This window comes from Pinus tabuliformis, chromosome 1_1, assembly GCF_031772625.1.
Source record: "Pinus tabuliformis cultivar Carrire ecotype Pingquan chromosome 1_1, CPIR1, whole genome shotgun sequence".
In the NCBI taxonomy this organism is placed as follows: Eukaryota; Viridiplantae; Streptophyta; class Pinopsida; order Pinales; family Pinaceae; genus Pinus; species Pinus tabuliformis.
The window spans coordinates 424,850,441-424,877,724 of NC_142297.1; the positions used below are offsets into that span (position 1 = coordinate 424,850,441).

Consider the following 27,284-nt stretch of genomic DNA (forward strand, 5'->3'; position numbering starts at 1 on the left):
TTTCTCGACAGGTGGATGATCGGGCAGAACCTTTTCTTGATTATAGAAGAGTATAACCAGCTGAAAAGACTACCAGGGGAGACAGTACAACAGTTTTCAGCCAGATTTAACCAAGTTTATTATTCGATGCCAGTTGATATTAGACCTTCTCCTAGATCTGCTCTCTTGCACTATCCGGGTGCCTTTGATCGGAGATGGAGTTTCAGCTGAGAGAAAGGGATATTGCAACGCTTCATGAGATGCAAAACCGTGCAGTAAATGTAGAGGCGCATCTGCTGATCCAACGGGCAAGGATGAAAGAAGAAGAGATGAAAAACATAGATCCGGCCGAATCAACATCTCTAGAGGTGAAGCTTGACAATTTGGTAAGTGCAGTGGAAAAGATGATGGACAAGATCAACACAAGGAATGATTATGATGTTCAAGCTCATGGCGCGTTGATTGAAGAAGAACAAGTTGCTGATCCAAAACATTTTGTTTCTTATCCTAGTTGTCATAGATCTGATAATGATTGTTTTGTAGATCACCTTGGCGAAGAAATCACTGTTGATATGACCTGCATGCTTGATGATATGTTTTATACCGATGATTTGCCTCGGTTTGATCAGTATGATGATGATTATGTTCTCCAAACAGAAGCTAATCTTGCAGACGAATCAGCAGCTAGTTTGTGGGAGGAAAAAGTTCATTTTCAGCAGCTTGAATGCAATGATCAACTGATGCATATCAGCTATGACATTGACGAGGAAAGTGCAACAAAGTTTGAAGTAAGTGAAGGATCTTTGCCTTTTTGTTTTGATTCGTTTCAGTTCATCAGAGATAACTACCATGCAATCAGAAATCAAATGTCAACAAGTCTTGATTTGAATCATCTTGAGAGCAATGAAAATTTTGTTCAAGACTTCACATATTCAGATTTGCAATCCCCAAAAGCCATTGATTGTCAAGTTGCAGCTGAAGACTTGGAAGTGGACACACAAGATTTAATGATTCAAGGTGACTCCGTACCATTCTGTTTTGAATCATTTTAGTTTTTGAAGGGTAGATTGCATGGTAAATCTTCAAATAAACAGCCTATCACAAATCAACAATTTCTCAGTGTTAATGTTGAGGATGCGACAAATAACAAAATTCTTGAGCAGCCTGTAGCATCAGATTTGCAGCCACCAAATGAACTTGAAGGGCAGATTACAGATGAAGGTATGGCAGCCGAAATACATGATTTGATGATGCAGGAAGATTCTATGCCCTTTTGTTTCGAAGCATTTCAGTTTATAAGGCAGAATCTTCGTAAAATATCTCAAGAAAAAGATGAACAGCTAGAAGGATGTCATACATTTTCAATGGATACATTGCAGCAATCTTTTCAATTTTTTCATGATCCAATAGCTGATGTTTTGGATGAGGTTTGCAGTCAAAATCTTTCTCCATTGACTACATGTGAGCTTGAAACATGTGCTGATATGAATTTGATCCGACAGCCAGTTTCTTTCTTATTTTCAGCAGAGGTCTCGTCACAAGGCTCAGATCAAAGTTTGCATTCATGGTATGAAGGAAAGAGAAGTAATCCATTGGATGAGCTAAGTTCCAGTGTGCTTGAATTTCAAGATCCTTATGCAGTGTTTTTGGAGGTGGATAGAGAATTCATATCTTTCAACGGATCTGTTTCTAAGTTGTCATGGGAGTTGCCTTTCAGTAGTTCTCTCTTATTGTTCATAAGTGAGCACTTGCGGAGAATTTGAATAGCAAAAGGGATACTTGGTTGCATTGGTTGTTTCATTTCACTTGATCAGGTGATGAATGAAACTGTTAGAGTAGGTTTTGATGAATAAGCTCCACCTTGAGCATCATTTTCAGTTGGTCGATTGTGTTTAAGTATCGAGTCAGTTTTTAGTTGAGTCATGAGTCCTTTGTGAGTCAATTTTCAGTCTTGTTGTTAAGATTAGTTTGTGTCGGTTTTCAGTCATGCATTTTAGTTTGGGTTTTTGACTCCATTGCCCAATGATTAAAAGGCACTGGTCTACTCTCCCAGAGGTCTAAGGTTCTTGGCACCTCCAAGGAGCTACCATCCCCATTGGAGCCAATGTTAGTGTTAGTCTTTACAGCCTTCCTCCAGTGATCAAACATGCTCTTACAAAGTGATTTTGAAGTGTCAAGGTCAAATTTTGTCATTTCAGTGAGTCTTCAAGCAAAATTTGGTCACTAGGCATTAGGTCTAGGGTTTGCTCTCACTCTTTTCAAAGTTGCCCAAATGCCAATCTATGTCACTATTCAGCTGAGTATATCATCATTCATAGGGTTGTCATTATCATGTCAGTGTCTAATGAGTCATTTTACACCTTATTCATGCTTCAGTTGCACCCAGGCAAGGTCATTTTCCTCTCCTAGGGTTTTGAAGCTAATTTCTCTTGGACGGTCAAATCATCGGCAAAACTTGTATCCAGATGTTCATACACTTTCCTCTATCCTTCATATACCTTATCAAATGCTTCCCATCACTAAGATCCCCCAAAATCCTCATTTTTGCACAAACCCTAGTTTCGAGCTACAACTTGGCAATTTTCTAGGTTTGGCCTGTGTTTTGCCCTTTTGGACCCCTTCCCCTCACTCAATCTCTGAGATTTCACTTTCCCCTGTTTCCTAACATCTCTCCCCACTTCCAAAAATTTCCCCAAGAATTTAGAAGCCCCTTATCCCCTTCATTTCGCTTCATTTTGACAAAATTCCTTGTTTCACACATCGGGATAAGTTTCACTCAAAAGATGTTTTAGAGAAATCAAAGATGAATTTTGGGAAACTGAGAGAGGTTTTTGTCCACAACATGCCAAAGAAGAAAAACCTCCTTCACTTTTTGCATAGGTGTCATGGTTTGAGAGAAATAGCAAGAATACCGTTGCCTCAGGAGAACCAAAGACACCTCTGGAGTGACCTTGGGAAAATCAAGTTTTCTCCTAGCTTGGTTGGTCAAATGATTTGCTTGATGGGTAAAATGATAACTAGACACAAAGAGCTTTCCAATGAGCTATCATGAGCTCAATTTGGGGTTGAGGAAGGCATTCAAAAGTTGACTGCAACAACACTCTTCCTTGAGGCAGCCTCATTTGGCACTTTTTGACCAGTCTTGGGAGATTTGATTTTTGACAGGGCAAATGAACTGCAAATTGCAAAATTCCAGTTGGGTTGGAAATTAGACTCAAAGACCTTTCCAACGAGCTATCCTGCACCTGATTCCGACACCGGGAAGGCCTCCAAAAGCCTCCTGAAAAAGCGCGACCCGTTGAACCAGGCGCGCGACCCGTTGAAGGCGTGCGACCCGTCAGGGCACCTCCAGCAGTGTAAAAATTACACAGGCGCGACCCGTTGAGGGCGCGCGTCCCGTCAAGCAGAGGCGCACGACCCGTCAAGCAAACTTCTCCAAATTTCAGTGTACAGCTCAGAAAAACGCAGTTTGACCCTGTTTGACTTTTTGGGGTGGATTATTATCCTCTTTGATGTAATTAATGTACTTTTATGACACTTTTACTCTTATGTACCTCTTCTAGAAGATTCATTCATGAAAAAGGTGAAAATTAAATGAATGAATTGGTTTCCTAGCTTATAGAGGCAAGTTGTTTTGATTGCCTAGTTTGTAGTGCTTAGTTTAGAAGTGGTTGAAACAACTCCTAGGATAGTGAGCTCGACCCATGGAGGCAGGGAAAGAGGTTAGATGATCTATATTATGTACTTTCTTGCTCATTTTCATGGTTGGACTCTTGAGGGAGAAACTATCATTGTATTATTCACTGTATCTCTGCAATTTTTGGCTAAGGAAGACCAGGGTTTTGCAGTTTTTTTTGGGATTCTTGTGGTTACATGTATTGATGGTGTGTTTCTCTATGTACTTGTAAGTGTGTTATGTGAATCATTTCCTTTCTTTTCCTTCTGCACATTAAGCAAACAAAGTGTTAAAGTAAGAATTCATGACTGTCATGCTCTGCTTTTAAGTTTGTTTAATTTCAATGTTTTCTACTGTTTAAGGAGAATTCAAAGTTATTGTTTGCTCTCCTTAGCTCCTCACCTGTCATTCCTGACCATCCACCTCAATCAAAGGCATCAATACTGTCTCCTACCTCGCCCCAAAGAACCCCCTGCAGAAACTGTGTCCAATCCCCGCACCCAAAATTGGCATCCCCTCAATTTGCCACCGAAAACCCTAAAAACCCCAAATCAACCTTTTTGATCAGTTTACTAGCCTAAAATCAGTGTTACCCTATTGGTCATCTCATCCATTGAAGATATCACCGAGATAGACCGGAGAGAGCCCTCTCCTGCCCCGTAGGGCTAGCTACGAGGCTAAGTGGTTTGATGTTGCCTTGAGGTTTACCTTTCTCAGCCTGAGGTGAAATTTCAAGCGCTAACAGGTGATATAGGGGAGCACATCTCAACCCATCCTATTGCTCACTGATCTTCCCAACGATGACCCTCGAGAGTCATGTGGTAGAACACTTGCATCATAATCAGCTTGGGTTGTACAACCCCAAGTACACTCTCAACCCGTTGGCCAGACGAGGAGCGGTAAGCCCAACAAGCCGAGCTTGTGGGTATGATGCTAACTGGGGTATACTCTGCTTGTGGCTTCCCAACGTACACTTCTTCCTGTAACATACCATGGAGGAATGCTGTCTTTACGTCCGTCTTATGAAGAGTCCATCCTTGACTTGTGACAAGGGAAATTATCAAACGAATGGTTGTATATCAAGCCATAGGAGCAAATATATCATCATAATGTTCTCCCTCTTTTTGGGAAAATCCTCGAGCCACGAACCTTGCCTTTTATTTCTCAATGTTACCATCAACTCCAGGCTTGATCTTGAATAGCCACTTCGAAGTCACCACAAATTTCCCTTTCGGTCTTGACACAACATCCCATACATCATTCTTCATAATCGATTCATATTCTTTGTCCATAACATCTTTCCAAACTTGTTCTTTTACGACTTCTTCGAATGTGGGAGGTTCGGCTTGAATCATAGTGCTTATCGCTGCAACATATCCTTGGTACCTGCATGGCTTCTTCCTTTCTCTAAATGATCTTCGAATGAGAGCTCATCTCTCATCATCCTGTAATGTGTCTCGAAGCCAAAGTGGCCTCTTCTTGGCGGGAGGATCACATGGAGGAGGATCTAAGGGATCCATGAGCTCCATGGGATCATCGACAATATCTGTCTTAGATTCGGGCACAGAAGGACCATCTAAAATATCCATATCATCATTCTTCTTCTCAGGAGGAGGAGGCGGAGGAAGGTCCCTTGCTTTTCCAAGGGCAACATCTTCATCGAATGTTACATCCCTGCTAATCTCAACCTTCCTTTGACTAGGAATATATATTCTAAATGCCTTAGAATTTTCACAATATCCAACAAATGTACCTTTTCTTCCTGTGGCTTCCAACTTGTTTCTTTTGTCCTTCAGCACATGAAAGTATACGAGGCAGCCAAAGATACGAAGATGGCAATCGGGCTTGGCACCTGTGAATAGTTCTTCGCGGGTCTTGTTGTCCAATGCTTGATGAGGTACCTTGTTTTGAACATATACGACGACATTTATTGCTTCTCCCAAAGGAACTTCGGAACTTTTGATCATGGAGCATGGCATGAGAAGCTTCTAAAATGGACCTGTTCTTTCTTTCAACCACTCCATTTTGTTCGGGAGTATAGGGCACAATCATTTCCTTCTTCATACCTTCCTTCTTGCAAAAATCAATGAATTCATTCGAAGTGTACTCTCCACCATTGTCAAACCTAAATATCTTGATTTTATTCCCTATTTGATTTTCGATCAAAGCTTTGAACTCCTTGAACATTTCGAAGGCTTCATCCTTGTGCTTCAAATAATATATCCACGTCTTTCTTGAAAAGTCATCAATGAAGGTGATATAATAGAGATGGCCACCAAGAGAGTGTATAGGCATTGGACCACCCAAGTCAGAATGAATGAGATGGAGGATGTCATTTGTCTTGTTCTCATTGGAGGGGAATGGTCCCCTTGTCTTCTTCCCACTGGCACATCCTGGACATACTCCATCATGTTGGGCTTGAACCTTGGGAATCCTTAAGACAAATTTCTCCAATTTCGAAAGAGCATCATAATGTAGATGCCAATCTTCGGTGCCATAGCTCGCTCAGATGATTAGTATCATGGACCAAAGCTAGAAGTGGTTGTGTAGTAACCCTGTAGAGTCCTCCATATCTTGATCCTAATGTGAATGCATCTCTCATAGGTGATCCAACATACCAAGTAAGAACCTTTCCCCTGATGAAGGCAACCCTCATCCCTTTGTCTTCCAAAGCGGATATTGATACCAAATTCTTCTTTAGCCCCGGCACATACATCACATCGTGGAGCAAAATAGATTCTCCTAAATTCAAATGAAATTTGACGGATCCAAAACTTTAACGGGATGAGTGGAGTTGTCTCCAAGAATGATTTTCAAATTTGACTCCCTCTCCACCAAATTAGAGACAACTTCCTTATAACCAGAGAAATGATGAGTGGCCTCACTATCGACCAACCAACTAGCCCATGAATTCAGAGGAGAGACACTAGTAAGAGCGAAAATAAGAATATATTCAGATTGTTTGCCAAGATTACTTTCATACCTGGAGTATCTTGACTTCTTTTGAGGATGACAATCTTCTTCATGGTCACTTGGAGCATCTCTTCTTCTTCTTTCATCTCTTCCATTGCGATCATTTTTTCGGTCATCTCTTCTTCTTCGATCATCAAACCTGTTGTTGATTTTGGTGTTGTAGCGTGGACCATTGTTCTTCTCGGGGCAATCTCGAGCATAATGACCCTTCTTGTGACAATGTGAGATGATGTTCTATCATTCCTTCTCTTTGTATCTTGAGGTGGATGCTTTCTTGATGGACCTTCTTTTCCTTTCTTCTTCTTATTTTGTTTGACGAAGCAGCATGTTCTCCCTCTTCATGCTTTTGAATCCTTCCTCTTGATATTATCCTTGATTCTTCTCGACTAAGTTTTCCAACAATTTCATCAAATGACAGGAGGACATTTTTGTTGCTTATGGTAGTGATGAAGGTTTCCCAAACAAGAGGGAGGCCTCTTAGAGTTACGATCACCAATTTCCTGTCAGACACAGTTTCCCCAAGTATTTGCAATTGATCTCTAAGGCGAGATATCCTCATAATGTAGGATTGCACAAACTCTCCTTTGTTAATTTTAATGTCTTTGAGTTGATCTTTCAAGGAGATGATTTCATTCAAATTGTTGACTTCATAAATGTCGACAATCTTGTCATACATATCTTTAGATCTTCTCAAATTTCCAACATATGCAAGTAGATTATCTTGTAAACCATCAGCTATAATTTGCTTTGCTTTTAACTCACCTTTCTTGTGCTTGTTCCTGACAACAGCGAAAGCATTCTTTGGAGGATCAGGTACTTTTCCTTGAATGTAGTCCAAAACATCATTGTTGTCAGCTATGATCTCCAACCTGACTTTCCATGCAGCGAAATTATATGAGTCACCCAACTTTTCATTTTCTTTGAAGAAGGAAGACATCTTGATTTGACTAGGTTAGATCCTTCAACTTTCCAAAGGTGATTGCTTCAATGCTTATCTCATTTTTGGGCTTGTTCTTCATCTTAGCTCTGAAACCATGTTAATTTTTCAGATTGTTCTATGTTGTGTCAATTATATTAGCTCAATTCAATACTTCAATTAACAATATTTCAAATATCAATTAGACTCTTCATTCATCAATAGTAATTGAAGATAGAATAATAAATGCAATGACAAAGGAGACAATCAACACATCAACAATAGAAACCAGAATTGTCAAAGACTAGGGAAAAACCCCACTAAGGGGAAAACCCTTTGAAAAATCTTCTTCTATTAGATTGTCATAAAGTGATCAACAAAGAGTACAATGAGTTTAATACAATATCATCCAACAAACCAAACACATTTAGAAATATGATTCCAACATCAAGATATATTTAGAGACAACTTTTCTTGTCAATTGCGGTCGACTGTGGTCAATGGTCAAAACTTAGTCAAACTTCCTGGTCGCATGGATGAGGAGCTGTGCGTGTGACTGAAGGTTTCCAGTTGCTCCCTTGAGCCTGCGACTATGGCCGAATCCACCTTGTGGAAAGCCAACGGCTGTAACCCAGAACCCTAAAACATATGCGACTCTCAGACCTTGAAATTTCAAAGGTTTGCGAACCTTTGTTGTCGTCGTTGTATCAGACTTGTGCGAGCCAATCAATGAAGAAGAGAAGAAGAAGATGCTTGGTGATGTCCAAATGAGCTTGAGGTCACTTGTATTGATAGGCTTCCATGGGTGTCTAATTTGCTTTAGGGCTGACCTTGTCCAAATGTGCATATGTGGGCTTTCCTTCATAAGTACACTTCCCTTACCCGATTTGAGTGATCTTTAGGTTGATTTTGGTCCTCCTGAAAATAGGAATTCAATGTAATCATCATCTCCATCAAATGAGCTGTCCAAGGTGGAATTTGTCCGTAGTTGCATAATTTAACAACTATGACCGAAGGGTATGAATCCATTAATGTTATTCCAAGACACAAAGGAAAATCTGTCATCACCTCTAAATGGCTATATAAGATCAAGCATGGAGTTGATGGAAGTATTGAAAAATATAAAGCAAGGTTTGTGGCTAGATGTTTTGGTGAAGAAAGTGTAACTAGGTTCAATCTTCATATTGACTAAGTAATTATGTAATGAAAAGACAAAGATGATAAAATGTATTTTTGTAAAGCTTGCCTCATGGGTTTCATGAGCAAGAAGTTTTTATAGGTCAAAGACTTCTTCTTGATGTCTTTAGGGATTCGTCATCTAGTCATAAATATATTTTAGAGTCATATGAAGTATTGTTACACTTGAAAAGAACAATCTATTGAAGTAATTGTATGCTCCAAGACCTTGTCGAGAAGCTCCATAAGAAGTCGGCTCAAGTATGATTGAATATGCCCCTTGATGAAGTTGGCCTACCCACAAAAGACTAGTTGGCTTAAAAGAGGGAGACAATCCCTATATAAAGGAGGAACTGCGTCTTCATTTGGAGGAATCAATTTGGTCAAGCTCTGAGATCAAGTGCGAGAAGAAGTCAATGTTTCGGTGCATTAGGAAGAGGCAATTCAACAAAGAGCAAAGAGAAATATAGCGCAGTAATAAGCTCGTTCTGGTTTGGGTCTGTACTGAACTCGTATCTCTGAGATAAGCCAAAGTTCACTTCAGTAAAAAGAACAGTAAAGGATCGAAGTTCACTTCAGGAAAAGAACAGTAAAGGGTTTGCTATCTAGAGTTGAAAGGAAGTACGAAAAGAAGGACCATACAACAAGAAGTAAGGGACTGCAAGGCGTGTAAAAGAGAGACAATATCAGTCTCGGTCTTGATCTCAGATATTCCTAGAAGAGACCGAAAAATATACAGAGTATGAAGGAAGGTTTCCACAATAAGAAGGAGAGCTTGACACGGTGCATCAAGTGGGTATAGAGAAGGATCAAAAGGAATCTAAGGAAGGCTGAAAAGAAGCTTATTGTAAAGGTCTATTAGATTAGGGACTGAGTTTCCCTAGTCTTGGTGCAAAGCAGTGCAGAAAGGAAGATCAACATAAGGTGACTAAAAGGAGTAATGACAAGGTCTTGGAAGCATACTGAATTTAAGGGTCCAGTGTTTGGAATTTGTCAATCAAGGCTTCAATAAGAAATTTTTTTAGAAGGGTTTTCCTCTCTAGGTGGGAGAGATTTTGCCTTGGCTGAGAGTCAACATCTTGTGTTCTTGTCTCTTGTGCTTTTGGTAACTATTTGATGAAGTAAGGAAAACACACACTAATAATAAGAAGAAGATCAAGCTAAGATAAATTGTAAAAGCACTTCACAAATTGTTATCAAGCCTATAAGAATCCTACTAATACTAATTTCCCTAGATTATTCACCAGGTTACTCCCAGAAAGAGGGAGAATATTATGATGATATATTTGGACTTGTTGCTTGCTATGCCACTATTAGATCTATTATTGCCCTTGTTGCTAGTCAAGGATGGACCCTTCACCAGATGGATGTGAAGACTGCATTTTTTCATGGAATACTATAGGAAGAAGTATTTGTTGAGCAACCATTAGCCTTCAAAGTTCAAGATAGGAAGACTCATCTTTGTAGGTTGAAGAAGACACTTTATGGTTTGAAGTAAGCCCCTAGAACTTGATATGCCCATATTGATAGTTATCTGGTGAAACTTGGATTCACGAGAAAAAATGTTGACCAAACCTCTACTTCAAAGTAGTCCAAGGTATGCCTCTCATTTTGGTTTTATATGTTGATGATTTATTATTGATAGGTAGTCAACCTTTGATGCTCGAGTGTAAGAGGGAGTTGGCCTCTGAATTTGAACTGAAAGATCTTGGTTTGATGCACTATTTCTTGGGCTTAGAGGTGTGGCAAAGACTCGGTGAGATTTTCCTTTCTCAAATAAAATATGTCATGAATCTATTGGAAAGATTTGGAATGGTGGAATACAAGTCCTTGGCCACACCAATGGAGACGAACTTCAAGAAGTTATGTGGAGATGCTGCTAGATTGACTTCGCGAACCCCTTTGAGTATCGACAATTTATTGGGGCATTGATGTTCCTTGTGAACACCCATGTAGACATATATTTTGCAGTTAATACTTTGAGTCAATTCATGATTGAGCCTTTACATGTACAATGGGTTGCTACCAAGCATGTTTTGAGATATTTGCATGGGACAATCAATCTTGGTTTCAGATATACTGCCGAATGTTGAGAAATCTAGGGGCAACAAATTAAGTGATTTTTCTTACTTAGATAACTACTTGTGATGTATTTTACTTATATTGATTAGCTTCTTCTTTTGACTTAATTATAATAAGTGTTCTTATCATCAAACAACTACCAAACCATAAAGAACAATGAGACAAGAAGACACAAGATATAGGCTATCAACCAGGGCCAAAACCTCTCCTCTTGAGAGGAAAACCCACAAGAAATTTTCTCTTCTTATAGAACTTCAATCGATGAATTCCAAGACTTACGACCCTTGACCAAGGCCCCTCCAAGACCAAGTCATACTTCTTCTTGAAGCACTTTGTCAACCTGAGTCAAACTTGCCTTATAGTAGCCTTTACTTCTCTTTTGACCAATTTCAACCTACAATATTCACTGCAACTTTGGTCTGTCTTACTTGTAACTTTCGACCTCCTGTACTTTCGCACGTGTGACAAATTTGACGCAGTTTTAGACTTCTTTGCTTGGATAGGCTTCTTTTCTTTGACTATTTGGCTTGTACTTTTGGACTTCTTTGACCTTTGATCCACCTTCTTGACTTGACTGTAATTTCATCCTTATGTAGCTGAGAATGTGCCCTAATTACAGTCCACACATGTGAGATATTAGCCCAAAACAAACCTTGAAAGACTTCGACTTATCCTTCCTCTTGTCATCTTCCTTCTTCGCTTGATATGAAACTCCTCCTTGTCTTTAGATCGAACTTTTGTGATGTTGTTGGATTTTTTCTTGAATGAGGCTGAATGCTCCTATATATAGGCTTCCTTTAGTGCCCTAATGAGCCAACATGTCCCTCTAGGTGATGCGGCTACTCCTTTTGAAGGCCGACTTGATTGTAGCATAATGACAAGGTCTTGGAGGGTCTTTGGCTCTAACTCTTGACTCAAATAAAATTTCCTTTACAATACGTAACATGACCAAAGGGTCTTTCATACATGACAATGACTCAATTGACTTGTAGACTCAAAGACAAGCCCTAGAAGCACTCAATGGGTGCTTGACCTAAAAATAAATTTCTTTTTGAGCATGCAACCCATGTCTCAAGAATAACAATAATAAATTTATTTTTCTCTTTACATCAAATACATAAAATCATGATTACATATGTCATTATGAAGACCTAAACTAGTTACATATTTCAATACCGGAGATGTGAGTCTTCATGGGTACATTGATGTTGACTGGGCTGGAAATGTTATTGATAGGAAGAACACATCAGGATGCTGCTTTAGTTTGGGATCTGTTGTGATATCTTGGATGAGCAGTGTTGTCGCGCGGATTGACACGACAACGCTCAGACCGGGGGCTGTCACTCTGATCCCCGATCCCTCCGTTTAAGCCTGTCTCCCGCGGCTAAGGGGGGTAGTCCCTGTGAGATGATGAGACCAACTGTCGACCAGTTGGTTGGGAGACACGAGATACGATATAAAAAGCACTAAAATGATTTGATTAATTGAGCAGACCATTGCCTTAAGAGATTATTGTTAAAATAATTACTTGTTAGATATAGAAAAATAAACCGTGAACAGCAATCATTTGTCATCAAAAGGTATCAGCGAAATCACATAACCAAATGATATCCAGCGACTGAGAATTTTGAAAAAAAGATAAATGCTTTAAACCACCACGAGAATCCTAGACCATTAACTAGATATCATATTCGCATCTCGACTTGAAAAATTCAGATCTTAAGATATAACATGAAAAACAACTGAAACTGGCAAAAATGATTTTCCAAATTTTTTATGTGATAAAATGAAACCTAAAAACCCTAAACCCTGATAAAAACTGCATAAAGCAAAAAATTTGAAACCCTAGATCAGAGAAAATTGAAACCCTAAGACAACTGATTAATTTACAGATTTGGCCCCTTAACAGCCAGATTCAGCAATAAGAACGGAAATATTTTAACGAAACGAAAATTTCAGATTTGTCACTGTGAAGAACTTCAGAAAATTTCTCATGCAAATTAAATAAATAAACCGAATGATAGACCCAGGATCAAATCCAACTGGGCTCAGCAAAAAATGCTTGCGGGAGTTGGCTGGTTCAGCCGAGAACTTCCCCGAACGCCCACAAAATTCCTTCAGAAAATGTTTTCTGCACAGCTCAAAACAATCGTCAACAAAGAGGGCAAAAATGCTGCTAGATCTCAAACAGTAATGGAGATACCTGCCATTACTTCAGAAACCCTAACAACACCCAAACCCCAGCAAGTGAACAAGATACCTGTGCTCACAATACTCTATAAGAAGCTAATATTAATGGCTGAAAATAACATATGCAAAAAATGAAATGATCTCACAGCATTCCAAGAGAGTAACACCAGCAAGATATGGACCCCAAAGTCTTCCTTTATTAACCAGAAACAGATTTACAAGAGAGCTTCTTCAGTCTTAGACTCACAGATCGAATGAACCTGAAATGACCAGCTAAGACCCTATATAAAGGAAATGATCCCAACGGCTAGTTCGAATGATCCATGTAGAAATGATCTCGACCGTTGATGAAGATCAAGACATCTCTTGATCTCATCCGTCGATTTATTCAATTAATTTTTTATTATTATTTTTTAAATTTTTTAAATTTCTTATTATTTATTATTTATTATTTTATTATTATTTTTAAAATTTTTAAATTTTTAAATTTTTTTTATTATTTTTTTTTTATTTCATTTTTTTTTAATTTTAAATTTTTTTTATTATTTATTATTTTATTATTATTTTTTAAATTTTTTAAATTTTTAAATTTTTTTTTATTATTTATTATTTTATTATTATTTTTTAAATTTTTAAATTTTTTTTTATTATTTTTTTTTATTTCATTTTTTTAAATTTTTTAATTTTTAAATTTTCTTATTATTTATTATTATTTTTTAAAATTTTTTAAATTTTTAAATTTTTTTATTATTTATTATTTATTATTATTTTTTAAATTTTTAAATTTTTTTTATTATTTTTTATTTATTTCATTTTTTTTTTTAAATTTTTTTATTATTTATTGTTTTATTATTATTTTTTAAATTTTTATTTTTATTTTTATTATTATTTATTTCATTTTTCTAAATTTTTAAATTTTTTATTTATTTTATTATTTTATTTCATTTTTTAAATGGATCATCGAACTAAACCTTTGGAAACATCACCCAGGACCTAGGACTTAGGACTCACGAGGGGATTTAAAACATTTTTCGACCCTCAAGACACATTACATCATGACTTTTACAACTTACATCTCAAGGGGACAAGCCCACTTAACACAAACCCTCATAAATCACCCAGTTCTGCGACACAACTATAATCTAGCATATTAACACACTAGGATTCTCCTAAAGTTCTAATGACAAAATCCATCCCGGCTTTGGAGTCAGGTTTGAAGGAAAACTCTGCCGATCCATGGATCGGTGAGACGAAAAACCTTCCGGGACATAGATTATCATAGAAAGTTAGGTCCACCTAGGCAATTTTACATACATGACTCTGATCTGCTTAGATTATTTACAATTCATACATGCACACTGGGTTTACAATTGAAATGATCAAGCTGCTGATGACTGTAGGCTGGCATGGACACGTCGTTCAGGTGCTACCCCTTTCTGCCAAGAAAAGAGGGTGTACTGCATGGGAAGTTGACCAGTAGAGGTCAACATCTGGCTCTACTTGGGGACACGTTGCTACTTGCAGGAATGTGAGAATCCAGAATCTGCATCCATACAACACAAAAATAAGTAGCGTCCATCCAAAATCATCATATACATTAAGCACAATAAAGATACAAGCTCTTCATTTATTAACTATCTAAAGCAGAAACGAAAATGCAGAAAAAACAAGGAGTAGGGTTAGAAATACGATACAAAGGATGCCCTACGTCATCAGATGTGTTCAATATAGTGCATACTGAGCATTTGCCTGCTTTCAGGCAAATCTGTCGGTTGCTTGTCGGATGTGCCATGTCCCATTTTGCATATGGTAGGACTCTTTCCTATCTGAAAATCAAGCTGCTTGCGGCCGTCTGATGCGTCAAATCTTCTTCTCATTTTCTTTCTCTTGCGCTTTTTCTTTCTGGCTGGTTGAATTACTGATGACCTGGTACTTTCTGTTTCAAAGCTATCAGATGAAGTATGTAAGATATGCGTGCTATGTCTTTCTTCATCTTGCATCTGATCTTTATCGCTCTTAAGTCTGTCTGGATCACCCTCAATCAACCATCTTTCAATCGAATCAACAACCTCCCAATAATAAGATGAATCTTGTTGCAGCACATGAGAAGACTCCTGATCTGTTGATGTTTGCTGGTTTCTCTTATCTTCCAATTGTTGAAACCTTTGAACCTGTATTCTAATGGCATTTATCTGTCTAGAGCATTCATCCCTTATAGCACTGATTTGTATGGCATGGTGCTCTTGCATGTGTTTTATTACTTTATCATTCTTTTCTTTTATGTCCATCAAGCAATGTTGCATGAATTATATTTCTTCTTCATGATTCGCTTGCATGTCAGCCAACTGATTGTTATGATTGAACGTTATGATAGTCATTTCCTCATCCATAGTTAATAACTTGTTTTGCATAGAGTCAATTTCCTTATCATGATCAGCTTTCATGGTCACCATATTTTCCTCTAAGACTGACATCTTGCTATGCATGTTTCCAATTTCTGTTTCATATTTAGTTTTCATGGCCTCAATTTCTCTAGCATGGTGACTTTGCGTGACCTTAATCTCCCTATTACGTTTTTCCAGGTGGGCGCATAAAGTTTTCACATCATTGACATAATTAGTTTGGTTGATTTCCACATTCCTTACCAACATCATTAGATTTCGTAAAATTTGCTTTTGCTCTTCCCTTTCATTGTCATTTGTCCCTGATTTTTCACTATCATGAACTTGATCTGCAATATTTCCGGTGGATGACACATTCTGACATGATGAATCGTCTTGGGATCTTTCAGCTGGACCTCTTATCAAATTACTTTCATTCTATTGCACAATTTTAGAGGCAGAAGGCAAGCTGTTTGGATAACCATATCTATCTTTAAAAGCATTGAGAATGTCTTGTAAAGAAGTGAAAAAATCATTAGGAAAATTATTAAACCAATTCAAGGCATCACCCTCTAAAGAATGGACAAATAGACGCATCTTGAAATCTTCATGATTATATTGAGGAAATCTACAATATACGATCATTACACAAGTAAACCTGTTTAAATGTTGTTCAACAGTGACCGAATCACCACCCGAGAACTTAAATAATTTACCAACGGCCTCTTTCGGAAGATCATGGAGATTATCAGTAAAATGACATGGTTTAAATGAATAATCCATGATGAACAATGAAGGATCAAATGGATGATAGAAAGAGATTTCTGCTCAAGAAAATTAAGAGATGAGAGAAGTGGAGTCGCCACTTGAACAATGAATCTGATTCTAGGATCCAAAAAGTAACCACAAGCAGATATGAGGAAAGCTTCTTGTCTGGGAAAAATGAGAAAGTGGAGTCGCCACCCAAACAAAAAACAGACCGAAGAGATGCTACTGATATGGCGAAAAATAAAGCAATAAAAGATCCAAATGATAACCCAAAAGGTTGAATTTGCCAGCTCAAAATGAGAAATGAGAAAGATGATAAGGTGAATGTCGATGAAACTCCAGGAACAGAAAAACTCTGTCCCGGCAACGGCGCCAAAAAATGTTGTCGTTGCCGGGCCAGATGAAAAGATAAAAATGAGAATGAAGATTGTCGTTGAAACGCCGAGAAAACAAATTCCCCGGCAACGACGCCAAAAAATGTTGGCGTTGCCGGCTCAAACGAATGATAGAAAGATGAACAATGAATGATGAAAAGTCGTTGAAATGCCGAGAAAACAATCTCCCCGGCAACGGCGCCAAAAAATGTTGGCGTTGCCGGGCCAGATGAAGAGATAAGAAATGAGAAAAATGATTTGTCGTTTGAAACACCGAGAAAAAGTATCCCCGGCAACGGCGCCAAAAAATGTTGTCGCGCGGATTGACACGACAACGCTCAGACCGGGGGCTGTCACTCTGATCCCCGATCCCTCCGTTTAAGCCTGTCTCCCGCGGCTAAGGGGGGTAGTCCCTGTGAGATGATGAGACCAACTGTCGACCAGTTGGTTGGGAGACACGAGATACGATATAAAAAGCACTAAAATGATTTGATTAATTGAGCAGACCAGTGCCTTAAGAGATTATTGTTAAAATAATTACTTGTTAGATATAGAAAAATAAACCGTGAACAACAATCATTTGTCATCAAAAGGTATCAGCGAAATCACATAACCAAACGATATCCAGCGACTGAGAATTTTGAAAAAAAGATAAATGCTTTAAACCACCACGAGAATCCTAGACCATTAACTAGATATCATATTCGCATCTCGACTTGAAAAATTCATATCTTAAGATATAACATGAAAAACCACTGAAACTGGCAAAAATGATTTTCCAAATTTTTTATGTGATAAAATGAAACCTAAAAACCCTAAACCCTGATAAAAACTGCATAAAGCAAAAAATTTGAAACCCTAGATCAGAGAAAATTGAAACCCTAAGACAACTGATTAATTTACAGATTTGGCCCCTTAACAGCCAGATTCAGCAATAAGAACGGAAATATTTTAATGAAACGAAAATTTCAGATTTGTCACTGTGAAGAACTTCAGAAAATTTCTCATGCAAATCAAATAAATAAACCGAATGATAGACCCAGGATCAAATCCAACTGGGCTCAGCAAAAAATGCTTGTGGGAGTTGGCTGGTTCAGCCGAGAACTTCCCCGAACGCCCACAAAATTCCTTCAGAAAATGTTTTCTACACAGCTCAAAACAACCGTTAACAAAGAGGGCAAAAATGCTGCTAGATCTCAAACAGTAATGGAGATACCTGCCATTACTTCAGAAACCCTAACAACACCCAAACCCCAGCGAGTGAACAAGATACCTGTGCTCACAATACTCTATAAGAAGCTAATATTAATGGCTGAAAATAACATATGCAAAAAATGAAATGATCTCACAGCATTCCAAGAGAGTAACACGAGCAAGATATGGACCCCAAAGTCTTCCTTTATTAACCAGAAACAGATTTACAAGAGAGCTTCTTCAGTCTTAGATTCACAGATCGAATGAATCTGAAATGACCAGCTAAGACCCTATATAAAGGAAATGATCCCAACGGCTAGTTCGAATGATCCATGTAGAAATGATCTCGACCGTTGATGAAGATCAAGACATCTCTTGATCTCATCCGTCGATTTATTCAATTATTTTTTATTATTATTTTTTAAATTTTTAAAATTTCTTATTATTTATTATTTTATTATTATTTTTTATTATTTTTAAATTTTTAATTTTTTTTTATTATTTTTTATTTATTTCATTTTTTTAAATTTTTAAATTTTTTTATTATTTATTATTTTTTTATTTTTTAAATTTTTTAAAATTTTTTTTATTATTTATTATTTTATTATTATTTTTTAAATTTTTTAATTTTTTTTATAATTTTTTATTTATTTCATTTTTTAAAATTTTTAAATTTTCTTATTATTTATTATTTTTTTAAATTTTTAAATTTTTAAATTTTTTTATTATTTATTATTTTATTATTATTTTTTAAATTTTTAAAATTTTTTTTTATTTTTTATTTATTTCATTTTTTTAAATTTTTAGAAAATTTATTTATTATTTATTATTTATTTATTATTTTTTAAATTTTTTTAAATTTTAAATTTTTTTTTTATTATTTTTTATTTATTTCATTTTTTTTAATTTTTTTTTTATTTATTTTATTATTTTATTTCATTTTTTAAATGGATCATCGAACTAAACCTTTGGAAACATCACCCAGGACCTAGGACTTAGGACTCACGAGGGGATTTAAAACATTTTTCGACCCTCAAGACACATATGATCATGAATTTTACAACTTACATCTCAAGGGGACAAGCCCACTTAACACAGACTCTCATAAATCACCCAGTTCTGCGACACAACTATAATCTAGCATATTAACACACTAGGATTCTCCTAAAGTTCTAATGACAAAATCCATCCCAGCTTTGGGGTCAGGTTTGAAGGAAAACTCTGCCGATCCATGGATCGGTGAGACGAAAAACCTTCCGGGACATAGATTATCATAGAAAGTTAGGTCCACCTAGGCAATTTTACATACATGACTCTGATCTGCTTAGATTATTTACAATTCATACATGCAAACTGGGTTTACAATTGAAATGATCAAGCTGCTGATGACTGTAGGCTGGCATGGACACGTCGTTCAGGTGCTACCCCTTTCTGCCAAGAAAAGAGGGTGTACTGCATGGGAAGTTGACCAGTAGAGGTCAACAAGCAGAAAGTAGAAGTCCATAGCTTTGAGTACGGCTGAGGCAGAGTACATTATTGCTAGCGTGGCTAGCTGTGAAGCGGTATGGTTGAGGAAGCTCTTTGGAGAGCTATTTGAGTGGGTTCTAGATACGAAAATGATATATTGTGACAACAAGAGTGGGATTTGATTAGCAGAGAATCCTGTGTTTCATGACAATTCCAAGCATATTGAGATCAGGTATCATTATATAGGGCTGTGTCGATGATTGTCCAACGATGAATGTTGCATGCAAGGTAAGTAAGGTAGAGGGTGGTGGAGAAAGGAATGAAGGGCGGACCGAGCTCCAGTTGCTGCATGACTAGCATGTTGGGAGACTTGGTGCATATAGGAGCTATGAGACTATCTTTTTTCGACTGACAAGTAGATAGCATATATACTCACCAAGGCCTTGCCGAAATGGAAGTTCTTGGTCTTTAGAGAGCAACTTAGACTAATGGATGTGAACCTCCCGGGTAAGGGTCTTGGCTGATCGAGAACATTGAGCTATGTTCTTCCCCCTTGTTTGAGCTCACATGGAGAGGGATTGAGCCAAAGAGCTCCTGGGGTTGAGGAAACTGTAGAAATTTTATGTTTTCCCACCCCAGTTTTCAGTTTCACCTTATTTCTCCCATATAGTTAAATGCCCATTCGCATATCCATACATTTAACACTGAAAAAATAAATTTTTGCTGAAAACACAAATTCTGGAAATTTTACAGAATGCTGGAAAATGCAGAAATAAAATTCAGCAGTTACAAACAACCATTAAAACACATTTAAACACAGAGATTTTTGGTCAAGGTGGCCCTGGAAAAACCCCCTACAACTCTTGGGGAAAACCAATTTGAGAGCTCTTCTTTATTTTTGGAAAATGCCTTTTTACAGTGAAAATATTTAGCAAAAAATGAGCAAATAGATTTACAACTTATCTCTTTTTCCTGCCTCACAGTGAAGCTGGAAAACTGCTGTACGGATGTATGGACTGTATGGATGTACAGACTGTACGGACCGTACAGACTATACGGACGATCGTACGGACTGTACAGACAGACCTCGATTTTTGTGTAGAAAATCAGTTGCCTCGATTTCTGTGCAAAAACAAATCTGCCTTTTACTGTTTTCTCAGCAAAAATCTGCCTTTTACTGCTTGCTCATTCAGCTGTAAGGATTTGCTTAAATGCTGCCTTGGTATGTGTGCCAAGCTGCTGCCTTCTTATCCTCCTTGTCCATAAATCTCCCTTGCTCTCTTGCTCTCTCTCTCTCAATCTGCTCATGAAAGAATGAATGATTTTTTCCTCATTTTCCTCCCTTAATCCAACCCTAAGTGACTTTTGGGTGATCCCTAAATCCAATGGCTGAAATAGATTGAGATCTAGGGCTGAGATTAAATGCTCATTTAAATCTCACTTTTTATTTTTTAGTTCACCCCACTTTAATAAAGACCCACTTAGTCATTTATTTCCAAAGTCACTTTTCTTTTCTAATTTTTCATTGACTTTATAAAAGTCACTTTAAAATTAGACTTTAGTAACTTTATCACTTAAAGTCACTTTTAAATTAGATTTGACTTTATAAAAATTATAAAGTCACTTTAGGAGAAAAACTAAATTCTTTTGGACACTTTTCCCTAGGCCAAAGATCAAAGCCTTAAGGAACCACCTGTCCTCCGGTACCAAATTTCAACAGAAACTGTGGACAATAGGATAGGGTGTGATCCTTACCCCTGTGGTAAGTTGATCTCACCTATTGTCACTGTAGCGTGTGTGTGTGTGTGATCCTAGTCATTTTTGACAGGTAGGTATTGCCCCCTACCACTTGACTCTTAAGGGTCTCGATGGAAGATCAACAGTCAATAAGATAGATTGTGATCCTTGAATCGATCTCGCCTATTGTCATTAGATGATAGGATAAAGTGGGATCCTTAAGTCTATCTCGTGAATCCTTTAACCAAGCAACTAACAACTATAGAAGATAAGGTTATTTACCTCTAGAGGGGAGAGCAAATCATGTCCCAAAGGAGAACAACAATACCTTGTATGAATTAAGAGAAAGTATGAGTTGAACCCTTGGAGTAACTTTGTTCTTCTCCAAAAATTGCCTTTGTAAAATATTTGATCAACCAAACATGACAATGTATGAAAATTTTGTGCTGCTCCAAAAATTGCCTTTGATATAGCCACTTGACAATGTATGAAAATGGCGAGGATGACACCTTAACATTATTCAACACAGCTATGTTCAAGTGAACCACACACTGGAACTATGAAGTACAATACTAACAATGATGTCTCCAAGCTACGGACCACAAGTAGGAAAACCAAAATAATTTGTCTGAAAATTTGAATTTTATTTGGGAGTTTATGGTTGTGTATCCTTAATTCTAATTTTTTCATTTTCTCTTGCTGAATTTTCATAACGAGACACTTTGAGATTTTGCATGTTCTCTTTTATGTGTGGCACCATATTTATTTGCATATTCCTTATAATGTTTTATGCTGTACTCTAGGGTTCATGTACACATTTTGCAATATACTCTGACTGCGACATAGGCAGTCACTAAATGTGGTATTCCTTTTGTTTTTGTAAGGTCTTTTTCTAATCAATCTCAGGAACCCTACAACTACTCTCTAAAGTTTAAAGTTTCATTCATTTTTAAATCCTATTATTTTCATACAGCATAATAGACTTGATTGAGCTTGGGTTTCTCTTTATAAACAATTGAAGAGCTCAGAATAATACAGAATGAGAACAAGGTAAATTTTAGGATGTCTTATTCATCAGTTTTCTTAGCAACAAAGGGCCCAAGAACCATTTATTCTTCACATTTTGAAGAGTTCTTGTCATTGCATCTACATTGTGCTTTATTATTTGTGACTCACAATGTTGCAAATATTGTTTTGGGGAATATATTGCTGAGGCTCCAGAAATAAACTTTTAAGAAATATTGGGGAAAAATAGGAAATTATTGGAAAATGTTAGGAAGCATAATCTTAGACCTTAAAAAACTCAAAAAAATTGGAAACAGCAGCAGCCTTAAATTCTGAAAAAGTTGGAAATATTGAGAGAAATCGGATATATTTGAAACATACCAGTGTTAAGAATATTTATCTGGAATACAAGGCACTGGTTTAAGGGTAAATGATATGTTGTAGGGGGTGTCAGAACTTTACCATAACAGTGATTTTCCCTTGATTATGGTAATTTAGCTTGCGCATGAGCTATGTGCTAGATCTGACTTCACATAGTGATCATTGTCAGTTTCTTTTGCTGTTAGGACTAATGGAGTTTACAAAGTTTGATTTAAAAATAGTCTGTATTCAGAAGCATCATATGGAGTGGGTTTGTTTCTATATCTTGGATGGTCATAGAACATAAATATTTCTTTAATAAGATCAAGAAGCTATGTTATCAATCTTAATGTCAATCATTTGTTCCTAATGCGACAGGGACAAGCTTCCGAATGGGCGTTGTTAAGACGGCATTCCAGTGAAGATTTGTTTGGTGTACAAATTTGTGCTGCATATCCAGACATGGTTGCACGTACAGTGGAGCTAATTGAGCAGGAGTGTACTGTTGATTTTATTGATATCAATATGGGATGCCCTATAGACATTGTGGTTAACAAAGGGGCTGGTTCTTCTCTTCTTACAAAACCTGCAAGGCTGCAAAACACAATTAAAGCGGCTGCTGGGACCATGGAAAAGCCTTTGACAGTTAAGGTATATAACTATCAATAGACTAGTCTATTTTGGTTGATTGTTGGGGATCATCTCACCTTTTACTCTCTTGATTGGGTGAGATTTATTCCTTCTTATTGACATGTTACAATGTCAATAAATACCTTAAAAGTTAAAACTACTGGCAGGTGTACCTAATTAAAGGTATGTGAGTCTCTATCATGCCGGGAGCCTGCCATTCATGGTTCTGTGTACAAACTCTTCTTTTTTGAACTAGTTTTACTGCTCTGAAATATGGGATTTGAAATTGCTCTGTTCATTATATTTGGATATTCTCGTTGTGGAATTCTAGTCTGGAATAAGAATAAATTGTCCATTTCTTTTTTGTTAGGTGCGAACAGGCTATTTTGAAGGAAGGAATTGTGTACACTCACTGATTCCAAATATCAGTAAATCTGGAGCAGCAGCTATTACGATACATGGGCGAACTCGACAGCAACGTTACAGCAAGCTTGCAGATTGGGATTACATCTACCAGTGTGCTAGACAAGCCCCTGATGATCTGCAGGTTGTGGGAAATGGAGATATTTTGGCATATACAGACTGGAATGAGCATGTGAAGAATGGTTCAAATCTTTCAACATGCATGGTTGCTCGAGGAGCCTTAATCAAGGTTCGTTAGATAGGTCACTGGCTAAGTTTTCTAGTTCCCATATTTGTTTATTTAAATTTCAATCGTCCTAAAAATCTTGGGGTGTGGTGCTGCATATTCAATGTTGGCTTCGTCTTCCCCTATCTTCTTCAAAAGTGTGGCAACAAATTAATGGCAAAGGAAATGTAACATTTATAACCATCAATAAACTATTTCTGATATTTATTGCGGCCCATATGGTTGAATTTGTCTTTTGCAGCCATGGATATTTACTGAAATCAAGGAACAAAGGCATTGGGACATCAGTTCCGGGGAAAGATTTCATATTTTAAAAGACTTTGTACGTTTTGGGCTTCAACATTGGGGCTCTGATAAAAAAGGTCCCACTCGCAATCCCTCTATGTATGATAAAGTGATCAATTTTCAAGTTATTGTTAATAGTCACAATTAGTATTATTAAAAGCAAAGCGGGTTGATTCTTCCTTGAGGAGAGTATGCAGCAACAAGGAATTGGTAAGTGGCAAGAAGGGAATGCTAGAAAATTTAGAGGGGCACATTTCATAATGTAATGTAATTTGTTAAAAGTAGAAACCAAACGATCTAGTACTTTGAAACTTTTTCACAAATTAAGATTTTGCAGAACTTGTGCAGTTATGATCTTTATGTCAACATATGCTATTTGCTTTAATTCTGATGCTGAAAATAGTAGCAACTATTCAAGATTTTATCCTGGCTATAGTGACAGTATCTTGAAACATATGTGAAATGAAACGTGGACACAAAATATCTGGACATGTAAATCTTCAATGTGTACCAGAGATCGTTCCTTAATTCTCAAAAGCAATAAAATAGATTATAAACAAACAAAGCATATATTATAACTGATTCTCTTAATTTTCTTATTGCAGGTGTGGAAACTACTCGCCATTTTCTCTTGGAGTGGCTCAGCTACTACTATAGGTATATACCAGTAGGCCTCTTAGATGTTGTACCACAACGAATCAACTGGAGGCTTCCAAGCTATGTTGGTCGGAATGATCTTGAGTCATTGATGGCTTCAGATAGTGCAGCTGATTGGGTAAGTCGTAGTGATATTCTTCCCCTGCCTAGGTTTGAAACTTCAATATAAAAAAGGGGAATAAGGAATAGTGAGGAAATAAGAGTGTTGTCTCTGACATCAGTTTTTTTATATGCATCGGCAGGTGCGTATTTCTGAGATGTTGCTCGGGCCTGCTCCAGCAGGCTTTACCTTTACACCAAAACACAAGTCAAATGCATATGACAGTGCAGACAATGGCTAATGTCAATGCACTTCTGGTTTTCACTGCCATAAAGTTGCAATTGAGCATGCTTTTCTAGATACATATGAATTTGGACAGTAAATGAAAGGCCCAGAGAATTGATTCCTTAATTCGTCTAATGAGACAATCAAACGGCTTACCATCTTGTGGTAATGGCGGGCTATAAAAATATGCTTTCTTACATGACCGGGTGCAAGGTTGTCCTTGGTTAGTTTTAAATTGAATTACCTTTTCATTACGAGCGTCATTTTCCACTATCAATTATGATAAGTTAATTTATGTCATTCGGTTAATTTATTGACATGATTAAACAAATGATTTAATATAAAACCTTCATTATCCTCTCTACGGATCACTGATTTACTATGGGGAAACAGTACTAGAGGTTCTGTAGCACTGGATGAATCTTTCCAGATTAGGATTTCTGAAAGGCAATTCATTGTTTGTTCCTGTAAGTTTTACTGATTCTATAGTGGACAAAGTGTCATTGACTCATTTCCCAAGGTCCCGTAGTACAGGTGAAACTTCTTTGATGAAGATATCTGAAAAGCAGTTGATTTCTTCTGCGTGGTTATAGAGATTACACTTTAATCATAGTGCAGATGGTGGCAGAACAAAGGACAAGTGAAAATGCCTGAGAAGGCTATATTGTGGAATTAATGATAATTGTTTTTCAATAATTTCAATGCTGATCACCTAATTTTAAGGAGGAAAATTTAAAATACAATACCTTGTAGAATGTCAGCTATGTTGGATGGTGTTGTCATTGATGTCGACCCTGGAGTTTGACTTTGACTAAACACCAGTCATTGATGTCAAACAATTAATGAACCCTCCTATAATTGTCTGGATTATATCAAGTTGGAAGCTCCACTGTTGGATGGATGAAAACCCTAGTCCTAGGGTTTGGGTTCTACACCGATTTTGTCGAGGGTTTTGATGTGGCAAACCATTGAGTTCCATGTCATTGGATTCTCCTCGTCAGGATGTTTCCGGTGGTATATGGTACTCCTCGAGAGGCCTCCTGGTTTGAGAGATATTCGAGCTTGAAGTTGATGACCCTTGCTTTTGGACTAAAACCCCAAGGGGTGGTGATATGGCATACCTTCATTGGTTATTTGTCATCAAACATCTAGCATAAGGGTTTTTGAGCATGGTTCATGGAAAAATCACCTTGAGGAAGGGCATCAAACCATTTAACACCCACAAGGCATCACTTATTAATTAAAAGATTAAATCCCTCATCTACGAGGGCTAATGCTTAGGTCCTAAGAAATTAGAATTTAAATATTTAATTGTTTTGAAATCCTCCTACAAAAGAGGAACCATAGCACCTTTAGAAGCCCTTCATAATACCCTTACCTTATCATCTTACATTTCAACCATACATAACATATCCTTTGCTCTGAAATTGATTATGGACTTCCAGAGGAAAACCAACAAAGGAATTTCAGGACAGGCTGGGTTTTGGATTCACTTTTATCTTTGGAATATGGGACTTCGTTGGGTATAGTTAGGGATACCTTAGTGTCTTTTATTGCAGGGTCGTGTTTGCACTTTCTATTTGGATTTTGAAGGTTCGTTTTATTGCAAGTCACTCCATTTGATGATGAGCAAAGGTATGATTTTTGGATTTCGGTTCTATGGTAATTACTTGTGCAACTGTCACAAATCAGGGTTTCCTTTTTGGTCTTTGTTTCATTTTGGATTGAATTTTGTTAGGACAAACCTCTTCTTGAATTGAAGTATTAAAGGACACCGCCCTGTGTTAATCTTGGGTAGCAAAAGTTTTTTTGTTTGGTTTGGGTTTCCTCTACTTGATAGATCTCGGATCCTCTAGGGCTTGGACTTATATGATTCGGTACCTCGACATCTTATTTTAGGCGTAGTCTTCCTTCTAGCCAACAAAAGGTTATTACCTGGTTTGTTTGCAATTTCTATTTGGTATTTTATATTATTATTGAAACTCTTGCAGACTCTTCTTTTAGTCTTCACTCTAGGCCTAATACAGTCCAGCCATCGACCTTGCCCCAAAATCCAAGTCCTGTGGTCATCTTGCTATTTTTGTTTTGGTGATTGAATTTTGTTTGATTGTAGACCTCTTTTAGGACCAAAATAAACTTCTCTTAGGCAGTGCAGGTTTCTTATTGTGTTTTCTTTTTGTTTATGTGACTTGCCGAGGACAACAAGTGGCAAGCATCAAACTAGAGGACCTTGAGATTGTGTAGGCTCTTGTTATTGACCATGATTTTTGACTTGGTTTTGGTGAAAGTGATATGTGAATAATGGCATCTCTATTAGTTATACAATTGTGAATATATGACATTGAATTTCACCATAAGACAGTGACGGTAATCTCTTTGTACATCAGTGAGTAACTTCAAGGAATATATGCACTAAGCCAATCATTGACTTTTGTTGTGTGTGTGTGTGTATACTTGATA

General features: G+C 37.2%; 1 protein-coding gene across 1 annotated transcript in view; it reads left to right on the top strand.

The window, feature by feature from the left end:
* LOC149213504 (FMN-linked oxidoreductases superfamily protein) overlaps positions 1-24,909 on the top strand; it is a 238,146-nt gene extending 213,237 nt beyond the window's left edge. Inside the window, exons 6-10 of the mRNA XM_089392039.1 lie at positions 22,657-22,929; positions 23,279-23,560; positions 23,799-23,919; positions 24,448-24,617; positions 24,742-24,909. Coding sequence (XP_089248165.1) covers positions 22,657-22,929; positions 23,279-23,560; positions 23,799-23,919; positions 24,448-24,617; positions 24,742-24,840 — 945 coding nt within the window. The 3' untranslated portion in view covers positions 24,841-24,909. The remainder of the gene's footprint in view (positions 1-22,656; positions 22,930-23,278; positions 23,561-23,798; positions 23,920-24,447; positions 24,618-24,741) is intronic.
* Positions 24,910-27,284: the final 2,375 nt, after the last annotated feature.